The 14,919-nt window shown below is 34.5% G+C and overlaps 1 protein-coding gene and 1 long non-coding RNA gene across 7 annotated transcripts in view; one reads left to right on the plus strand and one right to left on the minus strand.

The window, feature by feature from the left end:
• Nucleotides 1–14,919, plus strand: part of AKAP9 (A-kinase anchoring protein 9) — a 105,180-nt gene that overhangs the window by 25,953 nt on the left and 64,308 nt on the right. For 3 of the 6 annotated variants that reach the window (XM_069006797.1, XM_069006796.1, XM_069006794.1), the window contains 3 exons: nucleotides 7,134–7,178; nucleotides 13,303–13,356; nucleotides 13,764–13,934. In XM_069006797.1, the coding sequence (XP_068862898.1) occupies nucleotides 7,134–7,178; nucleotides 13,303–13,356; nucleotides 13,764–13,934 (270 nt within the window). The remainder of the gene's footprint in view (nucleotides 1–7,133; nucleotides 7,179–13,302; nucleotides 13,357–13,763; nucleotides 13,935–14,919) is intronic. The other 3 variants (XM_069006798.1, XM_069006801.1, XM_069006799.1) reach the window with 2 other exon arrangements.
• Nucleotides 1–14,919, minus strand: part of LOC138106343 (uncharacterized) — a 43,667-nt gene that overhangs the window by 5,030 nt on the left and 23,718 nt on the right. Inside the window, exon 3 of the long non-coding RNA XR_011148970.1 lies at nucleotides 8,737–8,894. This is a non-coding gene — a long non-coding RNA (uncharacterized lncRNA). The remainder of the gene's footprint in view (nucleotides 1–8,736; nucleotides 8,895–14,919) is intronic.

Consider the following 14,919-nt stretch of genomic DNA (forward strand, 5'->3'; position numbering starts at 1 on the left):
ACATGAATTCATGTAATGTCATTACAGATAGAAGGGACAAGAGAGGCTGATACTATTTACAGAATAACTTACTCCATTCGTGAAACCAGTGCTTCTAAAATGATGAGTGGCATTCTGAACAAGTATCTCGATGCAGATTCCCAGCTCTGTGCAGATGAATGCAGTCGTTTCTGAGAGATGTGGTACAAATGAATGCTCTGCATTTTGACTTATCTGTCCTGTGCTAGGATAGACCATTTGTAATCACTTTGGCTCCATTAGTGAATTTCCAGCAACTGAGAACTAACTGAGAAATTTCACTTTTTGAAATTTTCTTGCATTTTTGTTAAAAAAAACCCCAAACTTACAGTGGTGGAGGGGCAGACAGACTAAATCATACATGCAAATGAAAACTTGCAAAGTAATTGATCCGTTTATTTTACAGTTTTAAGCCTACAATGTAGCAACACACTAGATATTTTGAACCTTGTAAGTACATGCCTTTAATATGTAGCCTTTAATTCTTAGAAAGCTCACATTAGGGCTTCAGAACTGTTCATCGTAACTCAATAAAAGTGTCTGTTCAACTCAGATATTCCTGGAGGAGGTAAGAAATTTGATAACAGAATAAATATTTTCATAGATGAAGATACGACTTTTTTGCCTCCTAAGAAAAGAGAAAGATGTACTCTATGAAATGCATCAGATTATCTACACTAACAAGAGAGGACTGCTAGGGAAGAGAGAGAGTCACTTAAACTCTTGTTTTAATAATGCAATTGTCTACATAAATATGACAACTGTATGAAGTAATTTCCTTGATCGAATACATTTTGAAGTTGCAGATGGACTCTGCTGATGTATTTCCTTTGTTAGGGTAAATATCTCTACTACAGTTGGAGAAACATGGTAAAGTACAGAGTCACAGAATAACTTTGGTTAGAAGGGACCTTTGAGGTCACCTAGTCTGATCCTGGTCTCAAAGCGGGTCTAATTAGATCAGGTTGGTCCTAGTGGCCTGTGCTGGCCTCTAAATGCATACAGTCAGTACAAGACATAGATGATTTTAGAAATGGAAAAAATATCTGCACTGCAGTTGCTAAAGACTGCACGCATGGATGCATTCTTAAGATGGGGTATGATTTTTCTGAGGTCTGTCTTACTCCCAAAGCAACTTATCTTATGTTTAAATAAATAAATACGGAGATGCACTGGGGTTTCTGGTTTGTTGAGGGGAATGGGGTTTGTTTCATTCTTTCTTTTTTAAATTGTAGCTTTAGAAGAATAAGCATGGTAATCATGTAAATTTGTAATTTGACTCTGTTGAGTTACATAGTGACTTTTAAATCAGTATTCACTTCCACAGAAAAAACCCCACTCCCAATTGGGAGAGCATTTTTCTTTGTTAAATGTGGTCTGTAGCCTCCTTGCTCATACTACTTAAATAAATAATCAGCATTTTGTAGTTGGAAGGTGATTGCTAAAGTCTCTGCAGGATTAATAGAAGAGGGAAAACTCTGAAAATGTTTCAGTGAATCTCATAATTTACTGGTTTTAGTCTTACAAGTGCAATGATTTGGACAGAGAGCCTGTATTACAGTAATTGGATTGGAGCTTGCTTAGTTGAAATGGCAGCCAATGTAATAGGCAGTTTCAGGCTAATCTCTGCAATGGAGAATTACAGCTTTGAGCTGTTTGCTTTTTCACCCAACATTAAATCATTGTAGGTTGCTGTGTCAGAAGAGTGCGACAGGATTACTGGAAGCATTATGCAGGATCATTTTCTAGCTGAACTTTGATTCAACTTATTTATTTCATCTTTTACTGGAAGTGCTATGTAGAATTGTTCTTTCTGTACCACAAAATACAGACTCAAAACATCTGACTATACTGCCTATCTAAAAATCTTTAATGGGCTATTCTGTGGTAGTTTTGTGGGTAGAAGTTTATCTCCCTGCAGTTCTTCTAGTATAATTTTTTAATCCCCAGTGGAACTAGCATGTCCAAATACAAAGTAAAAAAGGGTTCTCTTACTCAATATGCATATCAGAAAGTGAAATAGAGATACTCCTCTGGGAGCTTATGTCCCTTGTGAAGGTAGAAGAGTTTCTTTTCATAGAGGACAAAAGTGTTTAGAGTACAAAGGGGTTTTTTTGCAATCATCCATTTCCCTTTTTTTTCCCCTCTGTGTTCCTAAAGGTGGGTTCCTCCATCCCACTGTGTTCCCTCCAGCAGAAACTAATTGGAAGAATTCTGGAAGAACTATCATTGTTTTAGCCATTACATTTTACCTTCCATCTGAGCATATTTGTAATCTCAAAGGTTTTCCATCCACTGTTTGAGGAACAGTTTATTTACAAGATTTCTTCCTGAAGTGACAGTTGGTATTTATTAGTGAAAGTCTCTTGTTTCATATTGAATGCTTTTTGTCTTGTTCTCACAAAGAGAATATTTTTTGTCTTTATTTGTTGCACCCTCATATCTTTAGGTATTGACATCCATAGTGTCCTTTTCCATATTGAAGTACAAATAACCTAGAACATAAACTGGAATAAATGAAAATCTTGGGTTTCGGATTGCTTCTTTTTGTGACTCCTGCAATTAAAAACAGAAGAAAGCAAAAGCCACTTCTAGGGTAAATAATTGCTGAGATCACCTTTCCTGGGAGGTCTTGAAATGATGCACTGGAGCACACTGCTTTGCAAGAATGTCCTAATGCCAGGAAAGCAAAAGAAATTAACCTGTGTCACAGTAAAATTGTCCTTGAGTCACCTGGGTAGTAAAAGCTATTATACAAAGCTTCTTAGAAAAGAAAAGTTCAAAGTTCTGTGATGAAGAATACCTCTAATTGACTGAGGTTGGATTAGTAACTCGTCTTTTGTTTTTCAAAGGACAAATCCTTTTGGTAATAGTTTTAGAATAGCTTTACTGTTAACTGAAGTAGGTGATAAAGTTTATAGCTCCATGTTCATTTTTTCATTTCTATAAAGTATTCCAGTTGTTAGTGTCTGAGATTTTGACAGAGGAGGATCAGCAAGTGATTAAGAAGGAAGCACTGGGTAGGATTCTTGAGAACTGATGAAGGAAAGTGAGAGAAATAAGAAAGTATGTAAGCGGTATGGGAAAACAGAGAGGATGCCTCAGTGAGAAAGGGTGTAAGTGATGAATGTAGTAAGACATTCCTATGATGGAAACATGAAAACAAAGAGCAACCAAAGGCTTTGACTAGAAAAGAGATACTGTGGGATGGACAATAAGATGGAGGATTTGAAAAAAAAAAGATAAGTAAAATGTAGTCAAAATTGGCCCAGTCACTTCAGATAATATAGCATCCGTTGAAACATGTTTTGTAATTGAAGAATGAAGAAAAGCAAATGTTTGGAAATAGTCTGTTCAATAGTAAAGTCAGTGTCACAAGAGAAGGTAATAGATTCTCAGCAGCATATGGTTCTGATTGAAGCCAGTCATGTTTCCATTCACCATCTGGCCAGAAGATTGCCAGGATAACTTGCCAATTTTCTTTGATTCATAAGACAACCTCTGGTATTATGCCTTCCTTTAGCTCTGTAAATACTGATACATAATAGATTTACTGGCACAGAAATTACCTGTATTGGAGAATGGTCTTTTTGCAGAGTTACAGGGTTTTTCACTTTAGATTAAACATTTATAAGTCCAGGTTACCAGAGAATAGAAACCTAATTCAATGCTTAGGTTACCGCTATTGATGGTGTTTTCTGATAGCATCAGAAGTTTACACACTGCAGATTCCAGTACCTTGCTGCAGGTTATATTCAGATTTGGCAGTGGTTTATCTCCACTAAAATGCACTCAATTTAAATTTTATCATAGTAAATTGGTTTGGGTCATAAATTACCTGGGAATTTGAATTGAATGGTTTTGATATTGGGAACTAAGGAAGACATGATAAGGCAATATAAAAGAATGGCCCTTCATATTCAGAATGTTCTAAAAGTATTAAAGGCCCATAAGGTTCAGGATGACCTAAAGAGAGGATTTTATGTCTGGGATGTTCTGGCTAAATTCTCTTTGCCTCACTTCTAGTCACAGTCTCCTTAATTAGACTTACTTGTGATCCTCTGTGAATTGCTAGAGGAAATGGCCAAGTCAAAATAACTTGGTCAAGAATTAATCCAGCCTTTTGTAGTTACATTTTCTGAGAGTTTTCACTGAGGTCATAAAAAAGTCAGTAATTTCCTTCAGGTAGAATTCTGTTCCATGAATACTCAGTCTATACCTTCATCCATTGCAATTGGAGTAGTTTAGTACAGATGTCGGTTCTTGCAAAATGTTTTATTGTCTGCTTATGGAAGTTTTCTAAAGAAATATGAAAATCACTTTTCAGTTCTTGTGGCCAGTTTTATATATGAGTTCTTTTGTGAATCCTGGGATATTTTTGGGTGTCCAGTTTCCAAGAACATGACTTTTGAGCAGTGCTTAGCTGCATACAGAAACAAGTTACTCTAAAATGGGCCTGCTGTATTCCACAAGTTGATACTCCTTTTTTTGGTATCAGCTTGCAGTACTTCCTCTGAAGTACATACAGACAGAACTTTTAAAAATTTTCTGAATACTGTTGTCATTAAAGGTACCATCTGAAGAATTGATGAAGATAGCTGCCTATAAAGAGTCTTTGAAATGTCTCTTCAATATATTTTAAAAATCAACTACATTATCAGTGAAGAAAATACTAAATAAGGCGTTGAAGTATTTTGCCAGAAGAGAGAAACTGTTTGCAGCAAGAAAGTGCTGTGGGGCATAGTTAATAGAATACGTGCAAAACAACTGGGAAGGTGTAACAAATACCTATTTCAAATTCCATAAAGCATTGAGAGAACTGATAAATAGCCTTCTTGGCATTATCCTGTCCAAAGATTTTGTGTTGCTAAGAGTGTGTAGTAAGAATTTTTTGAAATTATTTCCTTTCAAACTGGACCCTTGGGGCTCAAGTGAGCTGTGTAAAAACCTAGTTACTTCTGTTGACCAAAGAAGAATTGAAGCATACAGATCAGGTGGCTTGATAATGGAAGAAGCTGGATTTTGAAATAAAGTTGGTCAGGTCTTAGGAAGTAACATAGCTGCTCGGAGGGCAAGATGACTGCCTGTAAAATGTTGACTACTTGTGTGTTACAGATTCTGATAGCAGAAGAATAACATGAAGTCCTACAGTCTGGGGTCTAATGTGTGAGCTCATAGATTAACTTTTTAAAAAATATTGTATCTGGCCAAATTACCATAACAAAATTAAATAATTATTTTCAATAATCAACTTCATTTGAGAATTCATATTTTCTCACTCCAGCCTAAGCTTCAACCTACAAATTCTTTGCCTTTTTCTATAATTATTTACTAGGTTTGAGTTTATCTGAGGATTTATAAATTCATTTTTCATCATCCTTACAAACAAGAGACATTTTATAATTGAAAAGCATTACAAAGAAGAACTATTGAAGAAGTCGGACTACTTGTTCCTTTTTTTTGCACATTGGAGAAGTGCCTATATTTCATGCTATGTATAAAGATTTGAAGAGTTCTTAGATCTAGCTATATATATGCACCTTTATGGTAATACTTCTGAGCTTTTGTGGGAATGCTTCTAATCATTCTTTGTGAAGACTCCTGAATTGCAATAAACCATGAAAATTGTAAGATAGTGACCATTTATTTATTATCTGTATTATGAAAAAAAGGAGTGTGGTTTTCTCTGATTTTATTTCTTCCGGAGGATTTTGTCCTAGACCAAGGACATAGACTACAAACAAGATGTAATTTTTTGGTATAAATTTATATATAAACAAATATTAATATAAATATAAATAATATGAATAAAATATATTTGTGTGGAGATTAAATATTTTAAAATACTAAGTTTGTATTCCATAGCAGAAACACTTTTGTCACCCTAGAGTTTTAAAACATAATTTTGATTTCTTTTTCAATTAGTGTCTTATTTTTGAGGTGGACCTGTTTTTATTTTTTAAATTGTATGCATTATATGAATTTTAACTTCCAAATAAATATTTTAAAGTAATGTTGTGCACTCTGTACATAAAACAGTGTACCCTTCGTAAAACCCTTTGTTTAGGTTATTTACATTCTGGAGCTGCATGATGGATTCAAAATATGTAGTATCAACGTTGTTAGGCTTGTAAAAACTGCAGAACTTCAGGAGGTCTGGGTGGTAGATTACTTTGAAAAAAACAAAACAGATCACAGTTAACATTCCAAATTTTACCTATGTCTGCTGATGCAAAACATACCATGTCCCTTTGAAAATAAGCCTCACAGAATTCAATATAAAATTGAGACTAATTTAACGTGAGGCTGACTAACACGTTAAATGAATTTGGGACAAGCTCTATTATGTGCACATCATTTTTGCCAAAGTAGTTCTAACTCATGGTTACACTTCTCAAGTTTTTCTTTCAAGTACATTTATTCCATGATAGTGCACCTTATATAGATAGTTTGTGATTTTTTCCTACTAACATTTTGATTCTCAAACTTGATACAGTTTATGTAGTTCATCAAGATACACTTTGTTTCATTCAGGCATCTGCCATGGCACGTTTATGCTCAGTTTTTTAAGGCTTTGTTCCTTTAATTCCTCTACTTCATTAGATCATAAGATTTGAGTCTTTGTCTTTTTATCTTCCCTTGGTTTCCATGGAAGCTGAAGGATGAGTGTTTGTTTTAAAATTCTAGTCAACATCAAAAGTCTTGCAGGTATGAAAATGATGTTCTGTATAAGATTGTGTTCTTAAGCCAGCAAAATTCCTAATTAGGTAAAACTCATATAGAAGAGACAAATCCTTTTCATGGTACTTAGTACTTTTTAAAAAAACAAAAATAAATCCCAGAAAATTAAGTTAAATTTTCAAAGTATTGTTTTGCACCTGTAGGTTGTTTGAAGATTTTGTCATGTAATTATAGTGTTTCTGTGATCATAGTTCAATAGCAAAATGACCTTATTAAAGCTGTGAATTCAAGCAAATGAAGGTGATCATTACTGTACATATACTCTTATCAAATTCACGTACACCTTGGTGTTTTCAAATACTGTAAAATGGAAAATATCTTGTTTAGTATTTTTAGAGTGCCATCATTGTAAATATTTTAATATTTTATTTTAGCCGGAAAGTGAAATTTCCACCACAGTAGAAGATTACAGTTCTGAGGTAAGACTGAAGTAATGCTTTTCCTAGCTTTTCTTTCAACCTTTTCTGTTACATGTCTGCTGCAATGCTGTGCATAGTTTTTCAAAAGGAGAAGGAAGGAAAGAGCAGATGTGATATTATGGACAAATCTGTTGCATGTTATTACTGGTATGATCAATGTACCATTAAAGCAAGCATTATGTCAACTCCATAATGGGATGGCTCCTATAATAAATAATGCAGTATATACATAAACTATTGTAGCAATGTCATCCTTAAGGTCGTATTACTGCTTTGTATTGCCATGGGAGTAGTGGCTGTGCATAATCTCAACTTAATTTTCTGTGAGAGACTATTTAACAAGTCAATTACATTTTAATGAGTTTCAAAGCAGCCTCAGTGACTGGCTGTGTGTCAGTCTGCTGGTGGGAGATGGTGAGTGATTGCCTGTGCATCGCTTGTTGTTTGGCTGGTTTGTTTTCTTTCACTTACTAAGCTGACTGTATCTTAGCCCATGAATGTGAGTTACTTTTGCCCTTCCAATTCTCTCCTCCACCCTGCTGGTGAGGGAATGAGTGACTGGAGCGGGGCCTTATCTGCTAGCCAGAGTCAGCCCACGTATTGGTGCCTACAGCTCATCTCTGTCACATTGAAGGGTAGTTGTGTGTATGGAACTTGGGTCCTGTCAGATAAAACAGTTATGTTTGTAAAGAGTAAACTACCTCATGCATAAATGTCGGTCAAGAACGTGCCAGCAAGAAATAGCCATGGAACATCTGAATACAGTAAGAATTGTTTTTAGTTTAAAAATCTAATTTTTCATGTCTCAGTCAATCACTTTGTGAAGAGACAGGGTTTTGTTTTGCAGTTCTCTGTGCTAAACACTTTAAAACAAACACACCCAGAATCTTAAGCTGAGCAACAAGAGGGGATGAAGTAGTCAAATTAATCTCATTGCTGTTTGCCATTGAGAGTATAGCAGACATAGTTTTGAAGAACTGCCATGACCACAGTGCACCTTTTTAGAATATGCATCACCATGGTATGTGATTACTTTCAAATGGAATTTGCAGTATGTAAAGAATGAACCCTTGAAAACAGTTGACAATGTCATTGATATCCATGTATTTTTACAAGTGAGACATATTATGTACATGATGAAATATGGCTGAAATTTTGATCACTTCTGAGGTGGTAGGAAGCAGTGCTGGAGACTGAATTGCAATGCTGAAGAAAACATGTCTTTGCACAGGGCAGCAGGATGCAGAAAACATCTGGTAAATGTCTCATGGTAACTGTGGAAGTGTTCTGATTTTAATGTTTTGGGGCTTCAGTTTCAGTTGAATTTAAAGCTCTCATTTTAACATGAAGTTTCACATCTAAACACTTAATTTTACCTCCTTCATTCTTCAAATATTTCCATAGATACCTGCAGAGGATATTAGGGAGCAATTTTTCAGATACTGAAGACAACAGAATTACAGTCTTAATATCCCTTTAAGAAAGTACAGATTTCCTAAAAAATGCAATGATAGATGCATTACTAGGCAGTTCTTATTCCTGCAGAAAGACTTCTTACCTTGCTGAGAGTTATTTTCTAAGACATAAGTAGACAACACAAAACTAGTGAATAGTAGCGTGATACTGGCTCTGGTGAAGACCAAGCTCAAGTCGTCAGAATTGCCATCTTTTCTAATAAACTCTTTTTAATTCCAGTTCATTACAATTGGTTGGTATCTGAAATGAGGAGACATCACATTTAGGAATGCAGATATTTTAGGAGCTGATTTTTCAATATGTTTCATATCAGCTGTAATGTTACTTTTATTATTAAAGGCTCTGCTTCCATTCATGGACATACTGTAAATAAAATTACCTGAAACCTTTGCAGTTGAAGAAGATGAGAATAAATTAAATTTTCCCTGTAGCAGCATTAATATGCAGATATATAACATATTGAGCTTAGGTTTTTTTCAAATACATGATTTCCTTTTCAGAACTCTAAGAAACCCCATATTTGAAGAGACATTGGCCTGTTGATCCATCTTTTTCCTTATCAATTAGAACATCTGTATTATTTTTAGTGGTTTTGACAGAAATTAAGTTGAATTGTGGTTGCCATGCTTCAAATTCAAATAGGTCATAAATTGTTTTGTTGTAGTTGATAAATTAAAACAGATGGTTTTAATTCTTCAGCCCTTTCTCTTGAGAAATTGGATAAAATTCAGTGATAAGTATTTCCCTCTTTAGGAGACTTACCATACACAAAATTATAAGGCAGTACAGTTGTCTAAGCAAACCTGAAGGTATATTTATATTAGAATTTTTGTCTTGAAGGAAATTTATTGTAAATGCAGTCTTTTGTTCAGTTTTGCTCAGCCACCTTTCTAATACCTACACTGTCAAGGTAGTAGCCAACTGAAGACTGGTAAATCCTTCATATGACAAGCTTGTCGTCTTGGGACAAATTCTTGAATTTCAGCAACAATGACACACCTGCATAGTCTTAAATTATAATGGTGGTTAGCTATTTAAGATTGTGGTTTGAACTCAGAACCTAAGGGAAGTTAGGCTTTTTCCAACAGTTGGAATTCTGGGGGATTTTGTAGTTGTGTACGGTAAAGTTGCCCCCATACATTTTCCATATGCCTCAATTTTATGGTATAACTGAAAAACTGTTTCACCTGATTTTTTTTTTTGTCTCTTCTTGACTCTCCAATTTGCAAAGTATATCTCTGAAGAGGGTCAATATGAATTCTAGAAAGTTGTTGGGTTTTTTTAATTTTAATTAAATTCTATACCTCAACCTTAACTACTGCATAAAAAAACCTGTTGCTGTTCTTCTAATATATAGAAATATTTATTAAGCAGTGGTATTTTAAAAAGTCATCAATTGTTCTCCTTTGGCAGTTACTAACCTTAGTTATATTACAGGATTGTAACTATTTTCATCACAAAAATGGCTTTTGTTCATGGAGTATAAACCCTCCCCCACCAAGCCCCCAAAATACACTGAAATGCATTTGCCCAAGTTGACCTAATTGCTAATTTTAGCTAACTTTCATGTAGTCAGTTGTGACATAACTAGAAAATTGAGGAGAGGCTAAGAACATTGAAAAGCAGTGTTCAAGGTCTAAATATTATTTTTTATGAAGGATTCAGATGTCCAAAACGTACAAGAAAGGGTGGAGGGGGAAAGAAAAGGTGAGGTAAAATTGTTAATCTGTTCCAGATACTTCTGTATGTTTCTACTACCAAATCAAACAAGTCTTTTAAGCAAAACAGTATGTATTGATTTATGCTGAGCATGAATTTATTATTTATAAAGGGAAATCTCTGTAGTAATGGTAATAATGTTGTAAGTAGTTACACATTATATATTACTACTGCTATTTTTGAGATACAATTTCAGGTTTTCCAAGGTCTAAGGAGCATTAAACAGAGTACAGTGATTTTATGAATGTAATCCTGACCTCTGGTGGCAATTGTCGTGAATCACTGCCTTAATTCAGTGATGGAAGTTGGTTTTCCTTGTTTCTCAGAAAGAAGAGTCCTTTATTTTGCCTTAAGCTATGTATTAACTGATGCAATATAAATGAAACCTTTATTTTTAGCCAATAGACTACAGATTATATTTTACTTTTTAATATTAAATACTATTTCTGTGAATTATTTTCAAAATGCAAGACTGGAAGAACAATCAGACAGAATGTCCTTTGAGAGACTTCCATAAGCTTCACTTGTTTCATATCTTTTGTTCACCAAAACTGTGGCTGCTGAGTAATGTATTGTAAAATCTAATCTATTCTTATTTTGTGATTATTTGCTTATGCAATTTTATCCAGAGCTCTTGTTACTTCTTGGTTTCATTTTGTTAAAATGGTATGTGGTTTGATTCTTTCAATGTTTAATTGTTTCCTGGGGTATGTAACTGAGCACATCGTAGGTAATTAAGGCATAAGAATGTTTCAGTGTTAAAGGTTAACTGCAAAGCTTTTAAAGAAGAAAGTGTAAGAATCTACATTAAGAGTATTTATAGACTTGCAGAAGGTCTCTAAATGGGTAAATCACTGGGACCATAAGTCAAAACACATGAATACTGCAGGCCTTGTGTAGCCATCTACTAACACTCAAGTTGGCATCTGAACTACTGAATTCATATATTTCAGATGAGTGGAAAATTAATTTTAAATAAAGATATTTTGAAGCTAATAACTCATTACGGACTGTCTGTCTGCTCTTACACAGCAGAATTTGTCATGCCAGGGGTTGCCAAGCTGCTCCCAAAGTTTCCCTCAACACAGCACCCTGCTGTGGCTGTCTGTCTCGGTTTTTTTTCACAGATGGCCATGCAATTTGTTGCCTTGTCATGTTTCCACTTGCACTTTGCCAGAAGATGTAAGGCATTTGAAAGAAGAAGGTATCAGATGAGAAACAGCATGGACTACCATGTTACTGTGTGCATCACTTGCATGATGAAGAGTTAGGTTTCCATGAAATGGAGCAGCATCTCTGACATTACAGACAGTTGTTTTGAATGTGTGTAGCAAAATCCCTTTTAGAAATTAAAGGTCTTTTGTAGAATTTTCCGCTGCTGAGGAGTCTGGAACAGCTAATGAGATAAGACTTTTGGGCCTTTCCTATTAGCTCTTGTTATAAAGTGTCTTTGGTAGTTGCACATAGCCATGATTCATGGGAAGAGAAATGTATCCACTGTGGTAGATTACAATGATTGTACACTGTATCTTTATCAATTAAGCCTAAATAACATGGGGTTACAAAGGGGAAAGGAAGGATTTCATAATAGTTTCTATTAAACTGCTAGTGTTGTTAATCTGGGACATGTGCCAAAATCTGAATAAAGACATTGGTGCCAGGCACTGTGTAGACATTTGTGTGTCTGAACATAGAGCAAGCATCTGGCAATACACAAATGATACACAGTGACTCTATGAGTTGCAGTTTGCTGCAATTTTCTTTATTCTTTCTAAACGAAGGTAGTAATCTCTGTGGTGTCTTGTTTTTTACTGAGAAAGTCAGAAATTGAAAGGGCACTGTGTCAGCTGTGCAAATTCTCTAATGCAGATTTATTCACTTGCTTAATGCAAATTCAATGACTGTATTGATCCCATTTATAACAGTGCATTTATTGATTTGCTCAGGCAGGATAGTTATTTGTAAGTAAGCCCTGATCTAGGCTATGGTAGACATCTGAGCAGTACAGCTTCTTTTTTTGATTTAAACATAGTATTTGGGTCTGAAATACTATGTTGCCTTTCCATTTCTAGTACCTTTATTTTTGTTTCATGCTCTGATGTAATAAACAGCTCCGAGGAGAAATGCAGTTGTTCTTGCTTTCTCATTTTTGAACATTGGTCTGCTGTTTTAAAAGCCTGCCTGTCTGTTTGATCATTACTCATGTATATGCAGCATGTTCTTTTCATTTGGATTTTTTTTTTACTTGTAACTGCTACTTTGGCTTGTGCTTGCCTTTTGGAGATTTGCCGGTTTTGGTTTGCACCATCAGTAGAACCAAAATTCTTGTAGAAGCTGAAAGGGCTTGCAGTGTTAGGTGAGTGAAAGAGGATTTATTTTCAAATGTCTTATGTCAAATGTATCATTTCTTCTCTTTTTCTATTTCACAAAATTCCTTCAAATTGAGAATGAAAGTCTGTGGTACTGCCTTTCATCCCCTATCAAGAGATAGGTGACTTTCAGAAAGACTAAATCTCATGGTATATAAAAATCTTTCAGAAAGCATAGCTATGTTTAGTAATACATAAAAATATTAAACATATAATTTAAAATGCAGTAGTATTGTATTTTAATGATTTAAAAGAGAAAGCTTTGCATTGACCTTTAAATCTGAATTCCTTTGTTTTCTCTAGATGTTGATTTGTAATAAGGTTTTTGGTTTTAGACAATAGTATTTATTTTTGCAATTTTGGGTGGTTTATGTGTTTTCTATGCTTACTTTGGTGCAATTTGCTATATAGAAAGCTGTTTTGTGTTTCAAATTAAGTAAATTTTTGTAGCATAACAATTCCCATGGGTCTGCAGAAATTGCCACATAAGATTCAAGTAAGTGGGAAATAGAAATCAAGCATTATTTCAAATAATGTATTTAGAAATTGTCTTTATACAGGTAAATGGTTGCAGTTTTGTGACAAGAACAGCTATACCTGCAGACTTAATCAGGGTACAGTATTGCAAATTGAATCATAATACTAATGGAGAATACTAAACACCTCAATTTGTTTTGAACAAAAACTGTGTTGCTGACTAATACTTTATTTTGCATGCTGTGCTCTGCATCTGCATTGTTTGCTATATTAATATAGTGTATCATTAAACTTGAAATGCAAACCAATTTACTCCATCTATTAAGGCTAAGGCTATAGAGCACAACTCGCAGAAGCATTTTGTGTCAGTGCTTTTGAGGTGTGAATTATACTAACAAAGGAGGTTACCATGGCAATAAGATCTTTGATGCTGTATTGTATGTTAGTGTTCTAAGGTGGCATTTGGTACAGAATTTGATATTTGACTTTACTTACTGTGATAAAACATAAAAATTGGCATGTAAAGGAACTTGGATTGATTTAGGAAGAAGAATTTGGAGTTGGAGACATTCATTCAGAGCATGGAATGCAGCACTCACACACACAGCTAGAGGTGATGGAGAATCAATTGTCTGGGAAACAACAAGAGATTGAAGAACTAAGCAGAGAGATAGAAGAAATGAGGGCAGCCTATGGCACAGAAGGATTGCAACAGGTATAATTACCTTGTGTTGCTTTCTACTTGCTATTTGGTTACATGCAAAAATGCAGAGCATCACCGGAAGGAGTTCACACTAATGGCAGCTGTTCAGAATGCCCTCAGTGTGTGACATAGAATTAATTACACATAATTTCTTTCAATTATATGCCATGTTCTACTACTTTGAATGGCATTTCCATTGTGTGTCCTTTTTCTCTGTATTTTGTGACTAAAATTCAAATTGTCTTTGCATTGAGTTTCTTCAAATTAGGAATGGAAGCACAATTTTCAAGAAAAGCCCTAATTGTTCTCCAGTTATGCAAAGACTTTTATACAAAGACTTTAATATCTTCCTGTTCCTTCAAGATCAAAAAACCTCAGGTTTTACTCCCTAAGGAATAATATAACTGAACCAAAATGTATTTTTATGTCAGACTTCACAGTCTGAAGTAAAAAAACAACAGTGCAAGAATGTTTTAATTTAAAACACCTAATAATACGGGTTTACTGGAAAGCAGTTCTTATATAGAAATACCATTGGAATATACACTTAAGTTTTAAAGTAAAGAATACTCTTCCAGTTTAAGCCTGTGGTGCAATGCACTCCAGTCAGTGCTTTGTTGTGCTTCATGTCTAACTTGTCTCTCTCCTAATTTGGATTCAGGTCATGTCATTGTATTTTGCTATTTTTTTTGCAAAGTACTATAGAATAAAAGAAAAGTTCTGATATTCAGTTATTTTCACCATTATTATTGCACTATTGTTGCAGTATTATTATTATTATTATTATTATTATTTGTATTTTATCTGTGATAATAGGTGTCATTTTATCTGCCATAGCACCAGTTAAGTGGTTGCCCCAAAAGAGGTGGTTTATTATTTCTTTGTCCAGCATTGAATTTTAATTACTATGTCTTGTATCTGTTATGCTAAACATAATAGTCATAATTATAGCATAATAAAGAAAATAAGTGCTTCTAATGATTGTAACTGCTGTTAG

This window comes from Aphelocoma coerulescens, chromosome 2 (assembly GCF_041296385.1).
Source record: "Aphelocoma coerulescens isolate FSJ_1873_10779 chromosome 2, UR_Acoe_1.0, whole genome shotgun sequence".
Lineage (NCBI taxonomy): Eukaryota > Metazoa > Chordata > Aves > Passeriformes > Corvidae > Aphelocoma > Aphelocoma coerulescens.